The 13,845-nt window shown below is 41.7% G+C and overlaps 1 protein-coding gene across 1 annotated transcript; it reads left to right on the top strand.

Moving 5' to 3' along the window:
* The first annotated feature begins 2,503 nt into the window (after window positions 1–2,503).
* On the top strand, window positions 2,504–7,352 carry setmar (SET domain and mariner transposase fusion gene). The gene is made up of 2 exons (XM_085405721.1): window positions 2,504–2,633; window positions 4,853–7,352. Exons 1-2 carry the CDS (start codon window positions 2,541–2,543, stop codon window positions 5,648–5,650), a joined length of 891 nt encoding a protein of 296 aa, XP_085261847.1. The 5' UTR covers window positions 2,504–2,540; the 3' UTR covers window positions 5,651–7,352.
* The last annotated feature ends 6,493 nt before the right edge of the window (window positions 7,353–13,845 follow it).

Below are 13,845 nucleotides of genomic sequence, written 5' to 3' on the forward strand. Positions count from 1 at the left end.
TGCGGTCCAGCCTCGGCTCCTTTGTGTTGGGACGCGTGTGTGTTCTCATTAAAATCAAAGGATCCCGAACAATGGCGCCTACCACGGACCCCCATCAACCTGCCTCATCTGGAACAAGTGAAGCTGTTTCACTCCTTTATAAACCAGCACAAGTACAACCACAATGCCAAGTCATATTATGTCCTCCTCTGGATGTGAGAGAGAAAAAAAATACCACATTCATATTTAATTATTTAAAAGCAACATTTTTCAAATGTAAGCTTGGAGATATACAGCTTGTTGTTTAATTAGGGCATCAGACTATGCGCCCTATATACACTGCTCAAAAAAAAATTAAAAGGGACATTTTGAGAACAAAAGAAAAAAAAATCATGCTGATATCTGTACTGGTTAGGACTGGGTAGTGCTTTAGGAATGAATGAATGCCACAGTGTGTAAGCAGAGTTGAAAACTATCAGCCTACAAAGTGAAAAAAAAACAAAAGTGATCACATAATTCGACCATCATTGATGCTGACAGCAGCCAAATGAAAAAGTGGTGGAATACAGTCAAAAAGTTCCTCAGAGGATGAATTATGAGTTTGTAATTCCCTGATTTTCACCATTTAGTCAAACGTTTTTTCTTGGCCTTTGCATTATTTAAACAGCAACAAGCTAACAATTGTGCCACTTAAAATTAATTGTAAGAGCACTGCTCTGATCCACTGCACTGTGGCCTTTTCAGCATCTCTTTTAGTGTCAAACACAAAGGTGTTTGTAGCAAATCCTATAAGTCCTGTAAGTTGCGAAGTGGGGTCTTTGTGGATCAAACTTGCTTTTCCAGCGTATCCAAGCAGTGGGGAATATGGAGGATAATAAACACTCTTAGAGCTCTTAGTCATGTTCTTCAGACTATCCCAGAACAGCATCTGCAGTGCAGCCTAGCAGATTATCCTGCAGCAAGACACCCCTTCCATAAGACAGTATTCATGGTCATGTAGACAGTAGGTATCAAGGTAATATACAAAAATCTCCCAGCAGAATATTGCACTGAGCCTTATTCTTGAAATACAGTCAGTGTGGACACTTGACTAGTATTTGTCTGCAGTCCCAAATGCTCTGCTCTGTTTTTACAACCTTTCCACAGGCTTGGCTTTCCTTGGACCGCATTTGGTACATCATACCAAAATAAGTGTTATATTACAGCATCTATCAGTGAGGTTTTTTTAACCACAACCATTCATTTATACTCCACAATGTATGCTTGCCCACCACTGAAAAAGCAAAAGGGCCTCTTTGGTTTGGTTTGTCTGTTCTTGGGTACTTGAGAAACACGGCAGTGCAACACAGTCGACTAAAAGAAGAGAACCTGTTCCCTCCTTAGAAAGAAAGGACTCATTCAGAGGTAAGAGTAACACAGTGATTCTCATTCTCAGGTGATTACAAACTAATAAAAATTTAACTGAATATTAAATTAATTTTCTGCCAATATATTCTTCTAAATTCTGCACACTGGACCAAAATAGCACTTGCCATTGCATGACCTCATAGAGATCAAATGGATGAAAACTCATATATTTTGGATAATTAAGGGGAATTCTAAATCTGTTCAATAGAACTGATCAAATTGACAGATTTTACAATTTGCACAAATAAACAGATAAAGGAGATCTCGTGGTACATGTTTCAAAAGCTTTTATATTTGTCAGTCCCTCATGTTGTCCACTTAGTCAATTTGTCAATTAGTTTATTGTCAAAAGCTTGCATTTCACTTCAGTTGATTGAATATGCAGTCCCAACTCTTGATGCAGGCTTACTGACAGCACTAATTTCGCCCAAGGACAAAGATGAAGGCTGGTTCTCAAAGGAAAATCCTCGGTCACTTGTGTGCACCATGGAAATGCCAGCTGACAATGTGACCTCCCTCCATCTGCTTCTGATAACCACCACAGAATAAAGCACTGCATATCAATTACACATGCCAGTGTAACACCACAGAAAGGTTAAACATGGAATCTCTGCATGGTTGAAGAGATGGAAGATGAGGATGCAGATGAAAAGTCCCATCGCAGAAAACAGAAGGTATAGCACATTAAGCACATAAGGTTGTTCAGCACTTTAAATGCACTTTAAAATGTTTGGCTTCTGTTAAAACAAGTGCTTTCCTCTCTTGCAAATGTGTTGGAGATGAGGACTCAAAAGAGTCATACTAGTGCTTTCCTGGTGAAATACTGCCATCTGCAGGCAATACTGGAAGCAACTGTAGGATGAAGTGCAAAGGATGCAAGAACAACTGAAGACCAAAGACGGAAAGAAGTTTTTGTTTTTTTTCTCAGTAATAAGAAAAAAAAATAATGTCATAAAACTGATTGATTTTGTGTTTGAACTCTTCATTTTCACGTGGAAAAATAAGTGTCCTTGTCCAGCTGGTCAATAATGGCCATCAGGCTTTAATTGCTGTGGTGTAATGCCACCACTAGAGGGCGAAAGTTGCTAATGAAGCCACCGGAAGTTGGTTTGTTGACATCTGTAGCAGATTCGCTGTTTCAGGCAGCTACAGGAATGAATGTGACTGACGCGCACGGCGGTGATCTGAGTCGAGGTCTGGAGGAGGTTCCCGTTTTATTTGAAGGACTGGCATTTCATACTTTTCAGGTAACGATACTTTAACTCGCTTTTCTCTCTATTTGAACACGTTTGAGCATTTCAAAACACTGCACCGATATTTTAGCCGCTATGTTTAGCTAGCTTAGTGTAAGGGTGGTTAAAATAGAAGTAGTTCTTGCCTTTTTATTAATGTGGTGACACTAAAACTTTAATTAAACGTGTTGTAAGTTAAGACAAACAGCAACGATACAGGCCAATTACTATTTTTCCTAGTGGTGTTTAGATTAATCATGGGACATCGGAATTTTTAATTAAACTTGGTGGGAACACAAAAAACATAACATAAAAAGCTTTTTAAAACATCTCAGATTAACTGTCCTGTGGATATGTAACTATAAATAAGTAGTACGTAGCTGTACAATATATGGACAAAACCACTGGGCCAAAACCGCCTGGGCAACTTTTATACACTATGATCCTCAGCACTTAGTGACGTGGCCTGTCACTTAATGGCGTTAGTAAGTTCCTAAACCCTTGCACTTTGCAGCATCAACACTACTTACAGTTGATCATGGAATATCTTTAAAAGAAGAAATTTCAAGAACTGACGTGTTGCAATGATGGTATCCTGTTGCAATACCACACCGGAATTTATTGAGGTCTTTACAAAGACCCATTCATTCACAAATGTTTTTAACAGCAGACAGCATGGCTAGAAGCATGATTTTTATACACCTGTGGTCATGAGATTCAGATATTAAGAGGTAGTGTCCAATACTTTGGTCCGTATAACGTATTTTGGATGAGACACACACAAAAATATGCAAATATAATCAAAATGTGAGCACTAATATTCCCTCCATTTCTCAGAAACTCGTCCTTTTAGTTTTACGTCAATGCTCGAGCCTGTGCCAGCTGTCATAAAGGCACAGGTACAACATGAACGCATAAAATAGTGTTTTTAGTTTGCTGTAACAGGTAGCCACACACCATTATCCAAAAGTAGTCATTAGCAATTCTAATCGCTAATGCTGCCATCAGCTGTTTACTGGGTGGTTAATATTTTAACACCTTGCAATTATAACACTTCATTTCAGTCTTGACACAAATGAAAAACTAATGTTACTGTCTGTGTGTCTTGTTTAAACCGAAACTGCTGGAACTACATATTTTTTAATAATAAATAAAGGGCCAGTAATTACCAGGAGTGGAAGGAAAGTGTTTTGGTCAAAATGTAATGATTAAGCCATCGTTAACATTAGCTTTCAAAGTTGAGTTCAAGCTTCATATTCACCACTATCATACGAACAGTTGTATTCAGCCAACATGAGTGTTTTTATTATGTTCTAATCATCAGAAAGCTCACAAGATGTCCGAGTGAAGTGCCAATCACCGTATGTGTAGGTTGTTACATTACACATTTATATAGTGTACATGCTTATTAGATGGAATTTGAATACATTTGTATTACACTGGAATTACTTCTACAATTCCCCTCCCCTAATATTGACTTTGTGGCCGTGGCCTCGATGACAGCTCAAACTGAGATCACAAATTAAAACTGACGTGCAGTGAGAGTGGACTTTGAATCACAGCTCCTCTCTCTACCTTCTGTTCATGCCCTGTGCAAACATGGACATAAAGTAGATGCATGCCAAAGAGATGTATGGTGGTGCTGCTCCAGGTCACCAGTGTAACTCTCATTTATATGATTTTGAGTGTTGATACCAATGTTATGTTATTTTAGAGTTTCAAAAAAGACTAATACTGTGTAAACGGATCAGCCAAACAAACAGAAACAATGCTGTAATTCATTTATGCCATTTAAAAGATGAGTATAAAAGTAACCGAGTGATCTAGAAAACCCTCAGTGTCAAAAACCTCCTAAAATCCTGGTGGTTTTTAGCACTTTTAAATGCAACACATTGTTTTACCAACAGATGGCAGCAAAGCATCACAGCCACATTACCAACACGCAGTACAAGAAATAACTGCCTCCTAAACTTCAACTCCTTACTCGTGATGCTCCAGAGGACATATTATGATTGTGTGTGTGGATGTGGTTGTTAATGGAGGTTGACAGTTTTCAGATACTTAAAAGTCTTGTATGCTTAAACAAACTGTCCAAAAAAAACAAAAGAATTTGATTACTATCTGTGGATTGTCTTCTTCATCTGTATTGTTTTACACAATTTCCACAAGTTGTTGTTTTTTTTGTTTTGTTTTTTAAATTGCAACGCTCATTGTATCTTTATGTTGTCTTTCAGTACTCTCCAGATAACGTTCAGGGGCCAGGATCCACTGAAGACCCCAGTGAAGTTACCCTTCCTGGATGCTCCTGCCTTTCCCACTCGTGCTGCATTGACAGCTGTTCCTGCCTGCAGACCCATGGCCAGACGTATGACAGCACAGGCACGCTGCTCAACCTCAACAGAACAGACTCGGGTTTCTGCTCACCTGTATTTGAGTGTAATGCCCTTTGCACCTGCAGTGACGATTGCTCTAACCGGGTGGTGCAGAGAGGGCTGCGGTTTAGGTTGCAAGTGTACAAAACCCAGGACAGGGGCTGGGGAGTCCGGACACTAGAGAAAATCTCACACGGGGCATTTGTATGTGAGTATGCAGGGGAGGTGATCAGTTTTGAGGAGGCCAGGCGCCGACAGCTTGCCCAGAGATCTGAAGAAGATAATTACATTATCGCTGTAAGGGAGCACGCGGGCACGGGCTCCGTCACTGAGACGTTTGTGGACCCCGCCCAGGTGGGAAACGTGGGTCGCTTTCTCAACCACTCCTGCATGCCCAATCTGGTCATGGTGCCAGTGCGTGTGCACTCTGTAATTCCCAGATTGGCGCTGTTTGCTGGACGGGACATTGAAGCTCAGGAGGAGCTGACATTCGACTACTCAGGAGGATACAGTAACCAGCGTCCTGCAGAGCTGCTGCCCATGCAAAGCGATGGCGCCGCACAGGCCAGGAGGACAGATGGACTCCAGAAGAAAGTGTGTCGCTGTGGTTCCAACAACTGCACACAATTCCTTCCTCTGGATTTATCCATTCTCAGCTGAAAGATTACTGTAAAACAAGAGACCTTCAGCTTTTCTTTTCTTTTGTTCTGATGCTTATTAATTCATGTCTTTGTGTTCTTAAAATCTTCATTAATTCAGCTGCTTGTTAGCACAAGACAACGCAGCATGTTGGTGGCTCCATGAACACAATGAGCTGGATGAGTCATGTCTGTGCCCATCTCTGCTTCCTTCCTGTTTGGTCCCCTGAGTGTCTGCTGACCTGCCACTGTCTTAATGCCGTCTCCCACTAACTGCGAGATGATGCAATGAAAACAAGAACAATTAGATTCTTGCTGACATTCTTATCTGTTCTTTCACTTGTATAATCTATTTCATGTATTAGGACAGGCTTGTTCCCAGGTGATTTACAGTCTTATAGTAATTGTCCTGTCCTGGCCCATTTCTCACACCATACATGATTCTGGAAGAAGTAGTGAAGTCATTTGCACTGGCAGGTGTGAAAGAATGATGTTTAATAGGTTTCCTTTTATAGTCACATAGGATCAAGATTGGAACCTCTGGTAGAGCTCAGTGCAAGTAAAGACGTGAGATGTTTTATTCCAAAAAGGAAAACTCACATAAAAGGTGATAATTGTCATTTGTCTCCATCTGCTTGACATGTCTCTGTTGTCGTTGTGCTACACAGCCACCTTTCATAGATATCCTCAGCTTCTCATCGCACTCAAACCTCAAGAGAAGTGGGACCAATTAAAAAGAGCCGCGGGGTATAGTTTATATAGAAACAGACCTTATTCCCCTGTCGGAGGGGGGGCAAGGTGTCCCACTTAAGTGTGACCATTCTGAAATCAGAACCTTCTCTCAATCTGCCCCATTTCTAGTCTAGACCTGCTTTCATCTTATTAATATCCACATCTGGGTTAATTAGGATGGAGACCATGTTTCATCCAGAAATGGGACCAGTACTCCAGCCACAGTGGGGCTGAGAAAGACTAGCGGCAGTGGTGGTGGTGGTGGAAGGAGTGGCAGTCTTCTGTTAATTGGAGACCGCTGTCAAGTTGATTGGTTTTCGTGTCACCCAGTGGAGAAGCAAAGTGCCGTATCAACCTATATTCCTTCCTCTCTTAGGGTTACCTGGAATTCTTTCTGTTCGTTGAGCCTAATCTGATCCACGTTCAAACTTAAAGGAGTCATTTGGATTTCTAATATTTTTCTTCCAAAGAGTTGGATGAGAAGATCCCTTGCATCAGTCTGGACATTTGAAAAACACCCCAGCTTTAAAGCATTTTTAAAATGTGCTAAATTAAACTTTGGGTATTATAAAAAAAAAATACACAACATGTCTGACACCTCCCCTGTCTGACTCCAGTAACACAGTACAAATGTCCAGTGTTATACAGCAGATGCTAACATGTAGCATGTAGTCAGAAATAGCCAGGCAAAGTGTCTGGATGCTGCTGAGCCTGTGGCCTTGGACTCAACATTAACAGAGAAATGCAGAACAGGAGTAATTGTGCATATGTAACATAAAAGAGAAGAGTGTACAAAGTTATACATCATATTATATATCATTTGTATAACTCGTGTGTGCAGCATCTGCTATGTCTTTAGTTTAAGGTCAAGTCCTTAGAATTCTTCTGGTCTTTTCTTTGTTTTGCCTTTGTGAAAAATTAGATTCCACTGTCAGTGCAAACAAAAAAAGACAAAAAACAAAAAAAAGAACAGAGTGTAAGAAGAAAAACAATCGGTCTTCAAAATCATGACTCATGTCATTTTATTTTGAGTCAATGTCCCTGGAATCCCCATGGCAACCGGCTGTGTGTACAGGCGGTGGTTTGGACAGCAGCGGTTGGTTCGGAGGTGCACGATGGATGAGCTCAAATCCTGGCTGCTACATGTATGGCTCCTTTCCAGGGTTGTCACCTAGCAACCAGCAGTTAATAATCACATGAGGTGAACTTCCCTACCAGACACCCTCCCAGCTCCCTCCACCAGTCGGGGGAAAAAAATAAGCCAAACATGCTTTACAGTGCCATGTCACTGTGGGACTGGATTTTGACCGTAGACTGCGGTCATTGTTTCTGCATGTGTGTGGTAGCGGCTTGAATCAGTGTTCAGGACAAATCAAGAAACTGGAATGTCCAAAAAATTCCACAATAGGATGACGTGCTGTTTCATACCAGTGTGACTAAAATGTACTCTTTTGGATCTTTTCGAGAATTTTTGGTATTTATTTTATGAAATGTTACTTGGATATCTGCATAAAGAACTTCTGCTAACATAACTTCAAAGTGAGACTGTGCAACCTTTGACAGTACACATTCTTTTTTGTAGCGGGTCATTCATAAATTAAATAGCTCTGAATACTAAAAACATGCACTACAGCTCTATATTGGGTTTCTATGTGGTGTCAGAATCCTAAATTGGGAAATTTAAGAACATGTCAAAATACAGCATTCAAGTTATTGCTGTGTAACTGAAATTAGTTAACCGACTCCAAGAATTTATTGCTGCGTTAGAATGGCGCAGATAAACATGTCATGGGTTATCGCTGAAGTAAAACAAAAAGCAAACACTGTAGCTGGGTAGATGGCATGTTTGTACCTTCCTGTTTATGATCTTTGTTATCTCAGAGTGCCTCATGATGATGGATTTAGTAACGGTTAATTCATCATAGAAATAAGTTTCATGTCTTTTCTGTAGAAAGTTCAGTGACAATTTTAACACTGTCTCTTTTGCAAAGGGTAAACAAGCAGTTAGTCACCATACTTAGCATTAGGACAGAAAATGGCTTCCCGCAATGCACTATTTCTTCTTCACTCATCTCTTTGTCACTCTGTGTTTATACAAAACTCTGCTCAGAATCAGAAAGGGTTTTATTGCCAAATGTTGAGCAGGTTTACAACATTAGGAAATTGCTGCGGTACTTAGTGCAAACATACTGTCATATAACGCTTAAATAAACATAAAAATAAGAATTAAAAGTGCTAACTAGATAGATATATATACATGAGTGCAGGTGATGATCAGTGCTAAACATGGAATGATGCAGTGAACACAGTGTAGGGTCATGTGTTAGGGGTGGGAACAGTCATACGGTTATTGTTCATGAGTCCAACAGCAGAGGGGAAGAAACTGTTCTTATGGCGAGAGGTTCTGGTGCAAATGGACCGGAGCCTCCTGCCTGAGGGGAGCAGGTCAAACAGACTGTGTCCAGGGTGAGAAGGGTCAGCTGAGATCCGAGCTGCACGCCCCAGTGTCCTGGAGGTGTACAGGTCCTGCAGAGATGGGAGTCTGCAGCCAATCACCTTCTCAGCAGAGCGCACAACACGCTGCAGTCTCTGTTTGTCCCTGATAGTGGCTCCAGCGTACCACACGGTGATGGAGGAGGTGAGGATGGACTCGATGATTGCAGTGTAGAATTGCATCATCGTCCGTGTTGGCAGGTTGAATTTCTTCAGCTGCCTCAGGAAGTACATCCTCTGCTGGGCTTTCTTAATCACGGAGGTGATGGTGGGCTCCCACTTCAGGTCCTGGGTGATGGTGGTATCCAGGAAGCGGAATGAGTCCACAGAGGTGATGAGGGTGTCAGTCAGGATGATGGGGGAGAGTGGGGCTGTGTGCTTCCTGAAGTCCACAATAATCTCCACTGTCTTCTGGGCATTCAGCACCAGGTTGTTGTGGCTGCACCAGGACACCAGACATTCAACCTCCCTCCTGTAGGCAGACTCATCCCCGTCCGAGATGAGTCCAATAACGGTGGTGTCATCTGCAAACTTGATTAGCTTGACAGACTGGTGGGTGGAGGTGCAGCAGTTGGTGTACAGGGAGAATCATTAGTTATGTTTAATTCTTCGCTCCCTTCTTCCACGAGTCTTTTGTCCTGTCTCTCTCCCCTCACCCCCAACCATTCCCAGCTGATGCCCCTCCCTGAGCCTGGTTCTGCTGGAGGTTTCTTCCTGTTAAAAGTGAGTTTTTCCTTCCCACTGCTGCCAAGTGCTTGCCCATAAGTTGGGGTTTTCTCTCTGTTATTGTAGGGTCTCCACCTTACAGAATAAAGCAGCTTGAGGTGACTCATGCTGCGATTTGGCGCTATATAAATAGACTAGAATTGAACTCAGAGATGAATAGAAGAGTACAGTGCTGTCAGAGCACTCAGTCTTCCTTTAAGAACAATTCTTCATTCTTCTATATAATATGTCTGTTTTCATCATGACACCTCTGCTTCACTGCCCCCACTTTGATTTGGCCTGATAGGCTTTACCTAAATGTCTTGCCTGGTGTAGCTCGAAAGGACAAAAGATAAGGTACACCTTGATCCTTATGTGAGCAATGCATCACATTGATAAAGGAGCGAGACACTATTTAAGGGTGAATGAACAGTGGAGAAATTACAACTGGCAGTCCATTTGTTCAGAAGTGGGGCACCTCTCTGATGAGGGAGCAGATGTCCTTGTCTTGAATCCCGCAGCCAAATCAAGGGGAAAAGAAAAAATGACAGATATCTGCGGGGCCTCATATGTCAAAGGCATTTCAAATTCCAGTTTGGGACACATTTTAAAACTCTTGACTTTGTTGTTTCAGTGTTAAGAGAAGACATATTTTAATCTGCAGTCTCTTTCAACAACACGTCATTAATTCTAATGTGTTTTAAAGAACTTGACAACACCTGACTAGCTGTGCTCTCTCAGGTTGTAGCAGAACACATAAAACATTGGCCTTTGTGCTGACATAATTGTCGAATGTGTGAAATAAGTTGTTTTTTGTTCTCATTGAAGCCATCAGAGCAAAGTATCTCAACGTTCAATAGGACTGCTGGCTGCTCTTCTGAGGAGTCACAGTAGTTTTTTTCCTTCCCTCCCCCTGTCGTGCTCTGATCTAGCGGAGTAAATTGCAATTTGCAGTTTCACTTCAGTGTTAAAGGAAGGTAGCGTTAAAGAGGGTTTTCAACGTGGCTCCTCCCTTCACAGATGTGAAGTTAAATTTGGCCCAGGGCACCTGCAGCAAGCTCAGCAGGAAGTTCTGGAGCCCAAGAAGCACCCGCCTCCACAGCTGCACTCAGTACTGATCAGAACACCACATATGTGCATTTTTTCTACTCTTACATACAACAAGTTGTTAACCAGACCTGTCCTTTGGAGTGTATTATTACTTTAGGAAATGCTTCAGCGAAACGTCACACCATTATTAGTGTGACTTAAATTGAAGGGCGACTCTTGAAAGGATGGATATCAGTTTTAGAGAACCTGAAAATAACCGGTTTAATCACAACCTCACTTATGCCAAGGATTTCCACTGATATAATCACTGTCATTATTTTCCACTGCAATCACAAGCTTTGCTTAATGACCCGCTGTTTCACAGGTTTAAACGCTTGGTTGAGCAAGAGTGCGTGTCGGCATAAGACAACTCATCTGCAGGCTATTACACTTAAGGATATTTAAATCATGTGCAGCAGTTCACTGAAAAATATAAGCCCCAGTTCCATTATTGGTCTTGTCATATCTTTCCACCATATAACAGAGACTAAGTTTAGTAAGCTGCTACTTTATAGCATGCAGTGAAAGTGAAGCTGGAGTCCTCCCATCCTCCTGATCCTAATGATTACCCGTCTTTAAAACAGCTTATGGAACATGTTCTCCAGGTTAAATAAGTGACTTCAGACCACTGTCTCCTCCTCCAGATATTGTTTCCCTCAGTGGGACTGGGTCACACAGGAAACTCTGCTAACGTCCACCTGTGCACATCAGACGCCTGGGAGACATATGGATACGGAGTGTCATATTGATTATGCCGTAACCAAGGTGACGTGGTGAAGTGATCCTCTGGTCTGGGCACATTGCTTTTGAAGAGGAGACTCATCGGCCATGAAATATCCAAAGCACACTTCTATCTAGATGCTATCAGACTCACTGTTACATTTTTTTTTTAGAGTGAGTGGGTTACATTTGCTATAAATTGAATATAGATCCAGCACAAAATGATTTTTCTTATATGAAAAAAAAATCACAAGGCCTAATTAGAAAATCTCTGCAGCTGGTCTAATCAGACTATTTCCATTGGGGATATGCAGGCCATTATACCAGCATAATTATCTGGTATTTTTAGGGAGGTAGATCTCTACTTTATGCCCCAGTGTCTTACTAATACCTGTTGTCTTACAGGCTATAAAATAGCTAGGATCTGTATTTCTTTACAGCTTTGAGATGAAAAAAAATCTCTTATCTTATCTCCTTCTGGTTAATTATGTTCTCCTATTTCACTTCTTTTGCTGTCATTGGTCAACCACTAAGCACGTACAGGAAGCTTCCTCCGAGCAGCTTGCTTTCATGCATCGTTGGGGCTGCCAACTACCCTGCTTACCACTTGTCTGCATGTGGTTCTGTGTGTGCAATCTGACTAAAACTGAAGTACCATGTGTGGACTCGACTCCACGGGGGTGTGATGTCATTCACAGCCTGCATACGTCACGTACTGAAAAAGGCTGGGAGACCAGGAGAGGAAAGCAGATTGTTGTCTCTTTTCAGACTTTGCAAGAAGATCCTGTGCTCAGTTAGTGTGTTTTTACACCACATTTGTTTACGGCACATTTGTTTACGCCATCTGCCGCACAGTTGTGCATGTTGCATGCTGATATTGACTAAGCTATTGGTTTAGGAAGTCCAATAAAAATAATTTCCGTTGGGATTCAGAAGTAGTATTAAAAAAGCACCAGGAGTCAGCCAACCTAAAACAGAAATGAGCCTTTATAAGCTGATGCAACAAACTGAGAAACACAAAGCAAGAACCTGGTACAGGAACACTGGAGAGGCTACACAAAACAGGGTAAAGAAGGGACTAGTACATGCACACACATACACACTGGGTGACTGGTGATTAGGCATAGGTGGGAAATAAATACGTGAAGCTAAGACAGTGGGACAGGAAGTCATGGAGGATGGAAAGGAAGAAATAGTATCACAACAGGACACATAATAAAACATGCCGTCAAAGTAAAAACAGGAAATAACTAACTTCACTTCTTAGTGTTAGAAAATACCACTGCAAGAGAATCTCGAAACAAAACCAAACAAAGAAGTATAACAGGAACCATGACAGTGAAGTTCTACCAGTATTCTACATTTAGCTTGAAATTGCTAATAAGTCATTATCTGTGGTTCTTGCTCCCAGTGGCTTCATGCCTTGAGTGGTTTCCTGTCCCAGATCCACAACACCAATAAGAGAGTGATAGGGTTACAGAGCCCTCCTTTCCTCCTTTTTTCAACACTGTAGAGCTGATGTGGACTTGGGAACTTAACGTTATAACAGTGAACACTCTGTCACCAAGAAATGATCTAAACTGAGCTGTTGCCTTTTAATATATCTTTTCCTCAATTTCCCCTATTTTGCTTGTATACCATCATTTCTGATGAATGCGGGGCTTGGTTTCGCAAGCGTGGCCCACACAGGGCCTATCAGAGGCTCAGAAGAGAATACTACCAGCCATTGTGCCTACACATTGCTGCAAAGGGAAGGCCTGGAATCTGCATGAGAATACTCGCTGTAACACATGCACAATGATGAGTCTCACAATCTCTGCTCCCACACAGATGGTCGCTGCATTTTGTCATCCCACTGTCTCCGTTGCACTCCCAGCATGCAGATGTTGTATTTGCTAATTTGATAGTCATTTGTAAATTTAGTGCATCTCCGTCAGCTACGAGATGAATCACCCGTCCTTCCAACCAATCTTGGGTTCTTGTCCACGACCCTTAAATTACACGAGAGATCAAGCTGTCTCCACACCTATCCTGCCTCATATCTATCTATACCGCGGAGTCTGTTGTGTTCATGCATCCTATGTGTGAGTGTGTGTGTGTCTTCCTGGAGCACGTGACTTCTTCACGTTAAAGGAGGCTACTAGAATTAAAACGCTGACCAAAGGAACCCAGAGAATAAAGAGGGCACTGTGTTAACCAAGCTACAAATCAAGCCATTTCTGACATCGTTTTCTGCAATTCACAAAACACAGCAGCAGTTGTGTCCAGTTTTATATTTATAAACTTCCTCCCTAGCCAGTCGTCTGTACAGTGTATCCATGACAACTGAGTACTCAGTGATTTGTGTTCAACTTCACTTAATGTCAAATTCAACCAAAGCTTCTAAATATTTTAGAGTAAAGAAAGGTTAGTGTCTGATGTCGTGAAGTCCTGACAGTGATGCTGAGAGACAAGTCACCCACCTCCCATCTGTCCCCC

Source organism: Rhamphochromis longiceps, linkage group LG5, assembly GCF_057381845.1.
Source record: "Rhamphochromis longiceps isolate RC_006_pf linkage group LG5, R_longiceps_female_GT1.1, whole genome shotgun sequence".
Classification (NCBI taxonomy): Eukaryota; Metazoa; Chordata; class Actinopteri; order Cichliformes; family Cichlidae; genus Rhamphochromis; species Rhamphochromis longiceps.

Coding starts and splice junctions, on each gene's coding strand:
- setmar (XM_085405721.1), top strand. CDS start 2,541: ATGAATGTGACTGACGCGCACGGCGGTGATCTGAGTCGAGGTCTGGAG. Junction 2,634..4,852: donor TGGCATTTCATACTTTTCAG/GTAACGATACTT, acceptor GTTGTCTTTCAG/TACTCTCCAGATAACGTTCA.